General features: G+C 36.3%; 1 protein-coding gene across 6 annotated transcripts in view; it reads right to left on the reverse strand.

The window, feature by feature from the left end:
- The window catches only part of LOC107610152, a 19,994-nt gene extending 5,389 nt beyond the window's left edge, over window positions 1-14,605 (reverse strand). Inside the window, exons 1-4 of one of the 6 annotated variants that reach the window (XR_001613411.2) lie at window positions 11,948-12,042; window positions 11,761-11,869; window positions 11,229-11,291; window positions 10,081-10,448 (exon numbers count right to left, since the gene is read on the reverse strand). Coding sequence is in view for 2 of the 6 variants with exons in the window: in XM_021108052.1 (XP_020963711.1) it covers window positions 12,728-12,775; window positions 13,959-14,459 (549 nt within the window). In the remaining 4 variants the exon portion in view is untranslated. The other 5 variants (XR_002351507.1, XR_002351506.1, XM_021108052.1 and 2 more) reach the window with 5 other exon arrangements.

The raw sequence follows: 15,334 nt of genomic DNA on the forward strand, positions 1-15,334 counted from the left end.
AAGAAGAGCAGTTACTTAGTGTGCTGAGGAGGCACAAGAAGGCAATTGGTTGGAGTTTGGCAGACATAGTAGGCATAAACCCTCAAGTCTGTGAGCATAGAATATTTTTAGAAGAGGGAGCAAGACCTGTCCGTCAACCCCAGAGAAAACTGAACCCTACTATCCTAGAGGTTGTCAAAAAGGAAGTGACCAGACTACTAGAGGCAGATATCATCTATCCCATCTCAGACAGTGAATGGGTAAGCCCCGTACAAGTGGTACCAAAGAAGTCTGGAGTCACTGCAGTGAAGAATGAGCATGGAGAGCTCCTGACAACCAGAGTTCAGAACGCCTGGAGGGTCTGCATTGACTACAGACGCCTCAACCAAGCAACCCGTAAGGATCACTATCCTCTCACATTCATTGATCAAATGCTGGATCGCCTGTCAGGTAAATCGCATTATTGTTTTCTAGATGGTTACACAGGTTATTTGCAGATTCATATAGCTCCTGAGGATCAGGAAAAGACCACTTTTACATGTCCTTTTGGGACTTATGCTTACAAGAGAATGCCCTTTGGCTTGTGCAATGCACCCGCTACTTTCCAAAGGTGCATGATGAGTCTTTTCTCTGATCTTATTGAGGACTGTATGGAAGTTTTTATGGATGATGTTAGTGTTTATGGCGATTCCTTTAGCCTTTGCTTAGATGGATTATCTAGAGTATTAGATAGATGTGTCAGTACAAACCTGGTATTAAATTTTGAAAAATGCCACTTTATGGTTAAACAAGGGATTGTACTAGGACATGTTGTGTCCAATACTGGCATTTCTGTAGATCCAGCAAAGGTGGATGTTATTTCTAGTTTACCTTACCCCTCTTCTGTGAGGGAGGTCCGTTCTTTCCATGGCCATGCAAGTTTTTACAGGAGGTTCATTAAGGACTTCAGTAAGGTAGCACTTCCCTTATCCAGGCTACTGCAGAAAGATATTGAGTTCGAGTTCAGTGAAAATTGCAAACAGGCGTTTGATAAGCTGAAGGCTGTACTGACTCAAGCTCCAATTGTGAGAGGACCAGACTGGAGCCAACCTTTTGAAATAATGTGTGATGCTTTCAACCATGCAGTAGGAGCAGCACTGGCTCAACGTGAAGGTAAGGATCCTTTTGTTATTGCTTACGCGTCTAAAACTTTGGATGCCACTCAGTCGAATTACACTACTACTGAGAAAGAGCTTCTTGCTATTGTGTTTGCTCTGGATAAATTATGAGCCTATTTACTTGGTACTAAAGTAGTAGTGTATTCAGACCACGCAGCTCTAAAGTATTTATTATTTAAAAAGGAGTCCAAACCAAGGCTTATACGTTGGATACTGCTATTACAAGAATTTGATTTAGAAATTAAGGATAGGAGTAGTAACCAGAATCTAGTGGCAGACCACTTGAGTTGCCTTGAGCACATTACAGATGACTCCACTCCTATAGCTGATAATTTTCCATTTGATAACCTGCAAGCAGTATCTGCGATAGTCCCTTGGTATGCACCTGTAGCTAATTATCTAGTTAGCCGCACCTTTCCTCCAAATTTTTCTAAGCATCAAAGGGACAAGCTGAAAAGCGAGTCTAAATATTATATATGGGATGACCCATATTTTTGGAGATGTGGAGCTGACCAGGTAATTAGACGGTGTGTGCCTCAATTAGAATTCCAGTCCATCTTAGAGGCCTGCCACTCATCTGAAAGTGGATGACATTTTGGCCCTCAAAGAACTGCTAGAAAAATCTTAGACTGTGGATTCTGGTGGCCTACTCTTTTTAAGGACACTGCTGAATTTTGTAGATCTTGTTTTCCATGCCAGAAATTTGATAATATATCCAGGAGGGATGAGATGCCTCAACAGATTATGCTTTTCTGTGAAATTTTTTATGTTTGGGGCATTGACTTCATGGGTCCATTTCCAAATTCTAATGGTTATTTCTATATATTGTTAGCTGTGGATTACATTTCCAAATGGGTGGAAGCAATTCCTACCCGCACTAATGATGCTAACACTGTTGTTTCTTTTGTGAGAAACCATATTATTTGTCGCTTTGGATCACCACGAGCAATCGTGAGCGATCAAGGCACCCATTTTTGTAACAGGAGACTAACAGGACTAATGAAGAAGCATGGGATAATTCATAAAGTTGCAACAGCCTACCATCCTCAGACTAATGGTCAAGCCGAGGTGTCAAATAGAGAGATAAAGCGTATCTTGCAGAAGATAGTCAAACCTCATAGAAGAGACTGGAGCACCAGGCTACAAGATACACTCTGGGCATACAGAACAGCATACAAAACACCCATTGAGATGAGTCCTTTCCGCTTAGTTTATGGAAAAGCTTGTCATCTCCCTGTTGAAATAGAGCATAAAGCCTTTTGGGCAGTAAAAGAATGCAACATGGGAATTGACAGAGGCTCATGCCAGGCAAGTTGAGATCGAGATGGGAAGGTCCATACAGAGTAGAGAAGGCCGAACCATACGGAGTTTATCACCTAAGCCATCCTTCAAGCTCTGAACTTATCAAAGTTAATGGACATCGTCTAAAGCTGTACCATGGCGAGAAGCTGAAGAAGAACAAGGAGCTCGAGATCTTCCTCTTGGAAGATCCCCACATAGCCGAAGACTGAGCTAGTGGAGCGTCCAACTTACGGACGTTAAAGCAAAGTGCTAGGTGGGAAACAACCCACCATGGTATGATCGTTCTTTTCCTTATTTTTAATTTTCTTATTCAATAACTCTTCTCTTCATTAGTACATTTCGTGCATCTGCATTCACATATTTTTAATTAAAAAAAAAATCACCATGCGACCGCCTCGTTGACGCGTCCGTGTCGCAGGGAGCTGGGAGACAATAATAATATGAACAGAGAGTTACGCAGGAGCAGGGCTGGAGATGTGCCAATGGCACAAACAGTCCCACGCGACCGCGTCATATGAGAATAATGGCCTCCCACTCGACCGCGTGCCCCACGCGGCCGCGTGACCTGAATTTCGATGTAACAAGGGTACACAGCCGAAAGTTGTGCTAGAGTGGTGCTGGACTGGCGCTGGACGCGCAGTCCCTCTCACGCAATCGCGTGCCCCATGCGACCGCGTCGTATCCCACTAATTGACCACTCACGCGATCGCATGCCCCATGCGATCGCGTCACCCAAAATTTGGCACTAATATGATTTTGAACAGAGAGTTGTGCGAGTGCGAGGCTACCCTCGCGCCATTAGCCTAAAACGGGTCACGCGATCGCGTGACCGACGCGACCGCGTCATTGAGTTTAAGCGCAAGTCGCGCGACCGCGTCCCCCACGCGACCGCGTCGATTGCGCCGTACAGTTTTCCTAATTTGCCAATTATCATATCTTTTTCTCCCCAAATCCTATTTTCTCTTTTCCCTCCTTATTTCTTCTCCCTTCCTTCCTCCCTTCTTCCTTCTTTCTCACTTTTTACACTTTCTCTCTCTCTCACCTCCATTAACAAGGTTTTTCTTTTTCTTCTCTCCTTACTTTTCTAGTTTTCTTCTTATTTTTATATGTTATCTTCTTTTCTTTTCTTTTTACCTTCATTATTCATATTCTCTTTTTCTTTCTTTTTCCTTCTTACTTGGTGTTCTCAATTTATGTGAGTCATTATTTATTATTATATGCTTGTGGATTGTTGTAAATTTATTTGACAATTATACATTGCTTTTTAAGGGATTACTTGCATATTCCAATTCTTATTTTCAAGAGCCTCTTCTACATGCATGCTATGTGTTTGTGAAAAAGCCTATATGGCATTATGAACTTCTCTACATTTTTCTACTCTAATATTCAATGCTTGCTTTTCACAATTACCCTTTACTACTTTATTAATTGAAATTAATTGTCAATACAAACGTGATGGTTTGTTACGAGTGATGTTTGATCTATGCTACTCATGCCCTTTGCCGGCATGCCAATAAAGACCTTGCATTCACTTGTCATCATATTCACTAGCTATTTTCCATTAATGAGTTTTCACATGTACTCATGAGCGTGTGTTAACTTCATTTACCTTTTAATGTGCATTTATAACCATCCTTTTCTGTTCTCTTCCTTGCTCTATCTCTGTAAACTTAATTTACTTTCTCTTCCCTTTTTCAGGATGGCCACCAAGAAAGGAAAAGAGAAAGCCATTCCCAAATCAACAGCAAGGAGAGGAACGAAGAGAGCATTAGTGGCAGAGCCTTTTTCCACCGCAGTCAAGCCCTCAACAAAGAAAATTAAGAGGATTATAAAGGTTGATGATAAAGAAAGAGCCTTCCCAGCAAAGGACACTGCGCGGTTTCCCAATCGCTACTGTAAGCAGATGTTCCCCATCCTGGCTGAAAGGAGTTACAACAACGAATACCTTCTTCTCCTCCCAAACCACATTGCTACATTTGTTGAGCCGTAGATTGCCCGAAGACAATGGGGTTTCCTACAAAGATAGCCAAGGCAGGTCAATCTTTCTTGGGTAGTCGAGTTCTACTCCAACTACCACTTACCAACCCTGCAATTTGTCTACGTCCGTCAGAAGCAAGTCCCCATTACAGAAGAGACCATTCAAAAAGTTCTAAGTCTTCCCCCTGTTCCAGAAGGACTGGATGCCTTTCAAGAAGCCGCACTCAAGCGCCAGATGTACCAATTTGACTGGGACGCTGTTCTCAGAGTTATCGCACTACCTGGCAGCCGTTGGATCTACGGATACCATCGTACCCGCCCTAAGAGAATTTCGGCTTCTGCACTTACCTTGGAGGCTCGTGTATGGGCACAGATCATGTCCCGTTACGTCTTCCCGAGCACTCACGAATCCTCCTTCACTGCGGACATGGCCGTTCTACTATGGTGCATCCTTACAGACCAGCCTCTGAACCTACCAAGACACATCCGGAATGCCATGGGACACATCCAAATTGCGGGCAACTTACCTTTCCCCGCCTTGGTCTCAGATCTTGTCTCAGCCGCCGGAGTCTCCTACAGAGCTGGGGACACCAAAGCCATGCTTCCCCGGGATGATCAATATGTCCCTAACGGGAAGTACCTTAGACTTCAAGCAGCCACTACAAGCCAGCCTACTGAACTAGTTGAAGATATTCCTTCTTCAACACCACAAGCACTCACTACTGATCAGCTGCTCCAGCAGATACTTGAAAAGTTGGATCGGCAAGAACACAAAGCTAAGATGAGAGAGAGTCGTAACAAGCGCCGATTCACATACCTCAAGGAGCTGATCATGGGAAAATTCAAGGACTCAGACACCCCGGACTCCACTTCCTTTAGCAGCACAGGGAGCCATGATGGTCCCGACTGTGGAGATACTGCTACCAGCCCACCTTTGTTCTTGACAGATGGCACCGAAGACGGTGCAAAGCCTTAAGTGTGGGGAGGTCGGTCAGTACCTGACTTCCGGAGGTAAATTCTCTTCCGTAGCACCAATAAATTAGGATATTTAGTTAGATTTTTTCTTTTATAGAATAGGATAAATTGCATAGTAATAGATTAGTTGCATGCATGTTCTGCTTGATTGAAAAGACAATGAGTTTCTTCTAAGACTCTATGTTTGGAACAAAATTTTACTAATTTTAGTTAATTATTTTATGTTAAATTTGCTTGAAGTTGTATTTGGAACATGATTTTTGAGCTAAAGAACACACAACCTGTGAGATTTGAGCCTTTATGAATGATTACATTATTTAACCATAATTATTTTATTCTTGTGTGTGTACTTCTCTATGATTATAATCTACATTTTGTTTCATCCTATATGTCCAATGTTTATTATATTTATATGTTTGCACATGATTGAGGCTATTATTTGTTTAGCTCACTTATCCAAATAAAGCCTACCCTTTCAATTACCTTTGTTAGCCACTTTGAGCCTTTAAATCCCATTTGTTCTATATTTTACCACATTACTAGCCTTAAGCGGAAAAATAATTATATATCCCAAATTGAATCTTTGGTTAGCTTAAGATGGAATTGTGTATGTTATTTAAGTATGGGAAATTGTGGGAACAAAGGATAAAAAGGGAATGAGTCATGATAATATAATGAGAATTTGGATACCTACTCATGTGAAACTATAAGAATTAAAAAAAAATCTATGTGCATTGATAAGCTATGTTTATGTTTATGTTGAGAAAAAAAAATAAATAAATAAAATAAAATAAAATAAAATAAATAAGGAGACAAAATTACCCCAATGTTGAATTAAGAATTCAAGGATCAATGCATGTATGATAAAATCAAAACAAAAGGTTGATACATGAGTATGGATGTGAAAGAAAAATTCTGGGTAGTTAGGTATGAATTCTAAAGTTATATAGAATATATATAGGTTATGTTAAAGCTTGGGTTAATTAAAGATTCAATTTATAAGCTTACTTAGCCATATGTATATCCTTACCCTTACCTTGGCCCCATTACAACCTTAAAAAAAAAGACCTCATGATGTTTGCATTGGTATATTAAATGTTGTTGATTGGTTAGGAGAAGAACAAAAAAATTAGAGAGCATGATTAGAGAAGGATAGAGTGATGACCCTATACACTAGAGAGACTAGAGTGTACATACACCATCAGTGAGGGTTCCATGCTTGAATTTCTATGTTCCCTGCTTTCATGAGCTATCTTCTTGCATTTTTATCTGTTCTTACTGTATCAGAATTGAGTTAGTGGAATTTGATTTGTAATTGTTTTGAAGAGCTTATTTACTTTAGATCAAGTAGACAAAAATCATATAGTTGCATTCATATATATAGGTTGCATTGCATTTCATAGGTTTTACATGTTCTTACTCATTCATTTTATCTCCTTCAACTAAGCATGAGGACTTGCTAATGTTTAAGTGTGGGGAGGTTGATAAACCACTATTTTATGGTTTAATTGTGTGGTTTTATCATGATCTTTATCCACTTATTCATTAAATAAGCATGCATTTATAATTCCTTCCTAAAGTTATTGTATGATTGAAAACTTGCTTCCTAGGGACTTTAATTATGTATTTTATTTCTCCTTTATTCCATTCGATGCCGTGATCTGTGTGTTAAGTGTTTCAGGCTTTACAGGGCATGAATGAGTTGGAGATTGGAGAGGAAGCTTGCAAAAATGGAAGGAACACAAGAAATTGAGGAGGTGACTAGCGAGAAGTGACGCGGTCGCATGGATGACGCGACCGCGCGAAGAAGAGGAAATCGCAGTGACATGGCCGCATAAATGACGCGACCGCGCGGCATGGAATAGCACGAGTGACGCGGCCGCATGGATGACGCGATCGCGTGGCAAAGCAGAAAGCTGAATGACGCGGCCGCATGGATGACGCGATCGCGTGACATGCGCGATCTGCATAATCTGCAGAATCGCTGGGGGCGATTTCGGGCCCTATTTTGACCTGGTTTTCAGCCCAAAAAAGCATACTAGAGCCAGAGAACATGCAGAAACCAACAACAACATTCATTCCACATAGTTTTAGTTTTTAGATCTAGTTTTCCTCTCCTCTAGGTTTTCTCTCTACACATTCATAGTTTTTAGGATTTGTTATGTTCATTATTTTTTTGCAACAAGAATAGGGCTTCCAACTAATCAACTCCCAATCAAGGCTTTTATTTAAATTTATATAAATTCTCTAATTTAATTTTCTGCCATTCAACTCAAACCTTTTTGAAAACATCTGATTAATAAAATAGCACACTTTTCTGCAACTCGTTGGGAGACGACCTGGGACTCATACTCCCAGTATTTTTATTTTAGTTTTTGTGACACCCTTTTTAAATTGATAAAGCGGATTTCTGGTTGGTTGAGAACTATACTTACAACGCATATTTTATAATCATTCTTAACTCACCAATTTCCACCCGCATTAGTAATGATGATGAATAATGATTACTAATGTTTTAAATTTGATAAGTGAATGGTTACATATATATATAAGCCACGTTTTCTTTCTTTTCTTTTCTCAAATGGTTTCATTGATGATGTTGATTAAGGGTGATAAGGGTGATTATTGGCTAGGTGTCATGATTCATTAATAAAAGAGGTTGGGTGTAAACTCATCAAAAAATATCGATAATTACTTATATTGACAAATATCGGACTTGATAATAATAATAATAATAATAATAATAATAATAATAATAATATTATCTAGGCTTTATTATAATTAGAGCAAGTAAAATAAATAAATAACATAATAATAAAATTATATTACCATTTATTTTATTTCGAGGTTTGAAGTCGACTCGTCAAAATGAAACTAATCGCTTTAAAATATTATTTTTAAAAAATCTCGTGTTAATGTAAAAATTAGGGTTATTACAACTCCTTAGTAAACTTATTTGAATTTTCACATCCTAATACAAATAGAAACATCGTTAGCATTTCTATAGCACTTATCTCTTTAAGGCACATGAACCATTGTTTTCAAATCATACCATAGTCTTTTGAAACATTTTTTTCAACTTAAATATGTTGCAACAACGGTTATCATTCTCTTCTAATATCTCTTTAAATCATTTGTTTTTTATTTGTGTAAAAGTAATGCATGGCCTTTTATAGATATATTTATCATAATATTGTATGACCAAACATGTTGTAAATGTTAAAAACCCAGATCAAATTCTGCCTTTTTATCATAATCAATTTTCGTATTTCAATGCATTGTATAATAATTATATTAAAAGAGCGAATATAAAGATTAACAAAAAGTACAATAATATATCAAGAAATGAAAGTATTTTAATTTTTATTGGCAACAAAAAAGAACAAATAAACAATTACAAAGAATTCGTTGTCTATAAAATGGATATAATAAAATTTTTAAAAAATTTTGTAAACAAATTGTTCTCTTTATCTTGATCATTCTTTTCATTCATTAATTACGTAAGTTTCACTTCTTTATGCTTTATGTAAATTTCGGTTAATTAATGAATAATTAATTAATAAATTAATTATGAGTCAAAGAGGTTTAAAAATTAAAATTATAATTTAAAAAAGTAAAAATAATTAGATACAAATTAAAATATTAATTTTAAGGGTTCTGACCTAAAATTGGACCAACGAGTTAAAACGAGTGAATTGGACTCATGTTAGGTCCAGAGCCCAAGTTGGGTCAAGGCCCACTCATAACCCTCTTCACTTAGCCATTTCAGCATAAAATCACACTCATTTGTCCTAGAAAAAGAGAGAGACATGATCTTGAAGAGGAGAGAGAGAGAGAATCATTATTACTATTTACATCTAACTTCTATCACTCATGACTTTTGATCCGTAACTCTAATTGACGAGCCGTTTGTGGTTACACATTTGTCTCAGAATTCTCTTCGATTCTATCTAAACAAAGTGTAAGAAACTTTGAATTCTCTCCCTACACTACAAGAAAAACACCCATTCAGGTACACTTGAAAAGTGTAGCCAAAAGTGAAAAAAAATGATGCCTTAGGCTACGGCTACGCTTTTTGGGCTACAGCTACGCTTTTAGGAGTGATTCCTATTCGGCCGTTGCCTATTCTCAAAGGCTACGCTTTTCTGCACCAAGGACTACGCTTTTGGCGTTTGAGAATAGGGTACGCTTTTCAAGTGATGCTGTCCAGGACCAAAGGCTACGCTTTTCAGCTTTCATTTTTCCAGAATAGGCTACGCTTTTCAACGCTACTGCATCACCTGTAAAGCGTAGCCACATTGTATACCATAACTACTTTTTATAAGCGTAGCATTGGGTCCCTCTTTTTTTTATATATATATACTATAGCTACTGTATATAAGCGTAGCCTTAGGTCCCTTATTTTTTTTTTATTTTCTGTATATATATAATTTTCTAATAATTATTAATACAACATAATAATTAATAATATGATTACATGTATAATAATTCTGCATTTTTATTTAAATGAGTTAAATATTATAAAATAAAAATAAATACATAATTATACTAAATAATTTCTTTAAATAATAAAAATTATCTCTAACCAAAATATATTTACAATAATGATAAAAAAAAAGGTTTTGCATAAGCAATAAATTTCACTATGAATGCTGATGTACCAGGGGCATAACCAATATATTATATACAAATGGGTCTGTTTATATTTTACAAAATCAGAAAGAAAAAAAAAGTTACAAAATTTGGATGGAAAAATGAAGAGAATTATCCACAACTCAAAAATATATGCACTTGTCTGACCACACAAACTATGGCATATTCATGAGATTAGCACCAGAAAAATGACTTGTGATGAAAACCATGGTTAACCATGGTCCATATGTTTGAATAAAACCCATCAGATCTTTCAAGTAGATCCACGTGAAGGAAATCACTCGAACATATAACTTTGTCAGCATGAAAACATGATGTATATCGAGCAAAGATGAAGTCTGCATTCACCTTCATATATCTTCCATCATTGCAAAGTTTTTCTCTTCCAATAAATCTTGAATGAGTCTACAATGGACAGATACAAGAAACTATTTTGTTCATGAGAATGCACATTGTGAGGGAACAAGTAAAAGAGAATCTGTAATATTGGAAAAAGAACTAAAGCAGAATGTACAAGTCAAGAAAGTGAACCTTTTTATAAAATGGCAAAAGATTTATGAACCGCAAAAATATGTGGCACTCTTCAAATGAGAAATCAAATATGAGGAAAAATAATTAAAAAATAAATAAAAATAGCCTTAGGCGTTTGAGCATATTATCATACAAGACAATAAAAAATTAAGACACTCTTTAGGTTTTTCCTTTTCTTTTTTCATTTTTTTTAAAAAATTGTATTTGTTTTACAGAAAAGTAGAGCGTAGAGTAGAAGAAATTACCATAATGACAAACATAATTCATGAATGCATTTTTATTTTTGCTGCTTATCTTCCACAGATAAATAATGGTGCCCCATATGTGCTTTTGTTTCTACTTTCTACTACTGTTGTTTACTCAAACTGTTATATAATTAACCTTTTTTCACTCAAAATAATGGTTTCAGTTGTTCAGAATTGAATATGCCTTCCAAGAAAAAGGATATAAAAAATATCAAATATAACAAAGCCACTACAATGTTTATGAAAAGATAAATTAACTATCCAACAAGCAGTTCCCAAATGTAGGGTGTAACTGCAGTGCACACATAATAGGCATGAATCATAGTTATATCATATATGCTATATTAGTTATAATTTAGTGTACAAACTAACATGCTATAGTTTCAACAGTAATCTAGATTATATATACCTGCAGTGTGGTGCTGCATGCTTTTCACAGCCAAACATCATGTCTGAATAAGTCAAAAAACACCTGTAAAATCTCATCAGAAGAATGCAACTAAGTGAACCTTTGCTAGAATGGAATTAAAAAGATGCCAAATACATGTCTAAATGACTCCCTTTACAAAAGGAAAACTGCAATGACAGCGGAGAAAGGCAATGATTACTGGCTTATTGCTGTGTGTGCTTAAAAAAGTCCTCTCTGATTTGCATGTTTAATTCCAAGCATGTTATAAAAATCATTTAACAATAATGTAGAACCAAAGATATGAGGAAAATGACGGCACTAATTGCTGAGACATTGGAACTATTCTCCTGTTAGGAGTCTAATAGCAAGGCCATTTGGCTAGCCTTGTCAGTGTCAGTGTTATTGCTTTTGTCACCTCATATTATATATATAACAAAATGATTAAGGATTCTATTTTTCATCATCTATTACATTTTTACCATTTATTTTAACACCGTTGCTGTTGCAATCATGTCAATGAATCCAAGCGTACCTTAGAACTTCTTAACAGAGTAAGCAGGACAAGCGTCCATTCTTTAAGCTTGACAGAGCACATGTGAGCAAGGAGAAAGTAAGTATCCAATTGTCTCTGTAATTTGAAGCTGATAACATAAAATAATGTCATTAGTGAGCAGCAAAGAAAATATTAGAATATATCTACCTAAGCTTCAGCACTTAACTGTCGAAATTATTGCACCAGGATATAAATTGGCTTCAACACTTCAGTTAATTATCTGCATTAACCCTTAAATAAATTTATTATCTCCAAAAATTGGACAAATTTTAACTCTCAGTAAATTATCATAGAAAAATAAAACTATTCCAACATCACCTATGAGACTATAGCAACCAAGATCATCAAGGTTTGGGTTGGTTATACAAGAGAATTAAGAAGAAGAAGGAGAAATGGAAAATGGAAAATGGAAATTACGAGTTACTAAAATCACTAAACCATATAAAGAGATAAGGGATGTTACTAACACCAAATTGAAAGCTTTCAGTTCATACTTAAAACACAGATCTAATTTCTGATACTCACTGTAGTAGGCATAACCCTTCCCTTTTCTTTATGAAAAGGATTATACACAATTACTCATACAATTCATAACAACAGTTTCAAAAATCAAATAAAAAAGAAAACTCGCAAAATCCTCAACATGCCAAGAAGCAGGCACAACAAAAATTAGTTGGGCAAGCTAAGACTGGAGCTCCATGAGATCCCAAACCACACAAATGAAAAGGCGGTGTGAAAAAAAGGGGAAAATAGTGGGAAAAATACAAAAACAGAAAGAAGAAAGCAAAGTAAGGAAGTAGCATGGAAGTCTTCAAATACATGTAAGAACTAGAAAAGGAAAAATTAAGGGGAAAAAAATTAAGCTTTGCCATCAATCTTAATCCTCTCTTGTTCTTCTCACAGGAGCCTGACAGAATCACCAAGAGCACCGGCTTTGCCACCAACCTTAATCCTCTCTTGAAGGAACTTTTCCTGAACTTTTTTTGGATGCAACCTGATAAAACCAATTAAATTAAGCTTAGGATAAAACCATAAAGAATAATTAGGCAAAAATATGATTTATAAAACATGTTTTGATGACTCTTTATGATTAATACATATTATTTATTCATACATGTTTTGGTGACTCTTTATAATTAGGAAAAATAAATAAAATTAATGCATGTTTTGAGTGTAGTAATTAACTACCACTTTTCAACAAAAAACCAGCAACTTCAGCTAATTCCTTTGTCTCTTTCATGTTAAAAGCCTTAGTCAGCTCCAAAATATCTCTAAATCAGACTGATTAAGCATGAAAAAGGCAAGTATCAATAGATTATAAACCATGGCAGTTTGTCAAAACATTGAATATCAAAAAGGAAATGGGATTCACAAGTTATAATGCAGTCAGGACATAAAATAAAATAAAAAAATCAACATAAAACTTAATTAATTTTCTCCAAAAAGTGCTACAACCTTTGCCAATTATATATCACTACAGATAACTCAATTAGGTTAATAATGTGATTAAGTGTGCTTATGTGGAGAGATTTATTATCAAATATTAATTTAAAATACTCGTTACACAAAATCAACGCTCATATTTGTAATGAACCTTTTTCCTATGCATCATCAATGAATTCTTTGTAGCAATGTAATAAACCATAAGTCCTAAAAGAACACACAGGGAATGATTGAGGACAAGAATCAAAATTAAATCTCAAGACAACTGTAATTAAACTGCGTGCAAATAATAATTAGAATATTTTGACAGAATTTGAATTTATTTCAAGGACTAAACTAGCTAAATTTAGAGTGCAAAATCTTAAGCCCTCAACTAGCCAGGGGAAAAAAAACTATGGCAATTACATGGATTCAATCAGCAAAATATAGCAAAATCAATAAACCCTGATGAAGCAATATACAAAATCATAAAGCAAAATGTAAAATCAAAAAGCAAATTCTAACAAAGGAAGAAAGATTTAATACTATTCAGATTTAACATATAATTTTCAGTACATGTCCTCTAATTATTGCTTTTCTCTTAATCAATACTATTCAGATTTAGAATCAATATGTCATCATTCTCTGTTATTCAGATTCACAACACCAACAATTAAATCACAATAACATAATAAAAACATGAAAAAAACAATAACAGACGAAATTCGTACTCAGATGCAGGACAGAACTCAAACCAAGATGAGGGAGAGGGAGCAGTGGAGCACAGGCGACGGAACTGGAACAAACAACAGCAGTGGAATAGAGGCGACGCAACGCAATGATAAAGAGAAGTTGCAACGGCGCTGGAGCAGTAGGAACGGGGACGGCGGCTGGACCAGATTCGACGGCGGCGACATAGCTTGATAAAGAGAACAGCGGCTAAGGTTTTTCTTTGAGAGGGAGAGAACTTCTTCAATGTCTCGGTGAGTGGTGAGCGACGAAGATGAGGAGCGGCGATGGTGAGTGGTGAGCGAAGGTGAAGAAGATGAGGAGCGGCGCGGTGAGTGGTGAGCGAAGGTGAGAAGACGAAGGAGAAGGGCGACGGTGAATGGGGGTGAGCAAATGTGAAGACGAAGGAGAAGGGCGACGGCGAGTGGTGGTGGCGTGAAAACGGCGTGAAGCAGAGAAGGAGCTGAGCAAGGCGCGTGTTTTTGGAGGAGAAGAACGAGGGTTTCTACAAAGAAAACAAAATTCATTTAAGTATAGGTGAGTATCTTAGGCATCACTTTTGAAGCGCACCCAAAACTTAGTAAATAGGCTACCCTCAAAAAACGCTCTCTTTGGTACAAAAAATGTACCCATAAATATCAACATATGGCTACGCTTTATAAGTGATTTCTATAATACCTAAGGCTACACTTTTTAAATGATGCCAGAATTGTGTTTCCTTTTCTCTAAAAAAAAGGCAACACTGAGAAAAGCATAGCCTATTCATAGAATAGGCTACGCTTTTCAAATGTAGCTTAAAAAAAGTGTGACTGAATGGGTATTTTTCTTGTAGTGCTAGTTCTCATTTTTCATCAATTTTGCATTTTAGCTATATGGTGTTGAAAAAATTATAATTTTGGTTCTTTAGGGGTGTTCTAGCATAGATTCCAAGTGGGGTCCATTCCAAACTCGAGTGGCTTAAGGTAGGGAATCTCGAATCCCCAATTTTGACAATATATGCAAAAATCTAGGTTGAATTATGTAAAATTATGTGATTAGATGGCATAGAGTTTGATTGGATTGGATTTGAGGTGAAAGGGAACTAGCCCAGTGCAATTTAGTATGGAATTAGATTCAAGGATAGCCTTAGTGTGGCTTGGAGGAAATCAAAGTGTTGGAGAAACCACCATCTAAAAGGTACAGATTTTAGTTTTGAGTAGACATGTTATAAGATTATGTGAATGCCTAAGTTAATTGTCCTTAAGATAGGATTGAATAAAATTTGGTTGATGTTGTGTTGATTAGTTGTGATTTTTGGTGAATTTAGTTGATTATGTGAAGTTGGTGTTTGATGAATGATATTGAATATGTATAATTGATTTGATATGATATGATTATCTATAATGACAATTGGTGTGGAAAT

The sequence above is a fragment of the Arachis ipaensis genome, chromosome B07, assembly GCF_000816755.2.
Source record: "Arachis ipaensis cultivar K30076 chromosome B07, Araip1.1, whole genome shotgun sequence".
NCBI lineage: Eukaryota > Viridiplantae > Streptophyta > Magnoliopsida > Fabales > Fabaceae > Arachis > Arachis ipaensis.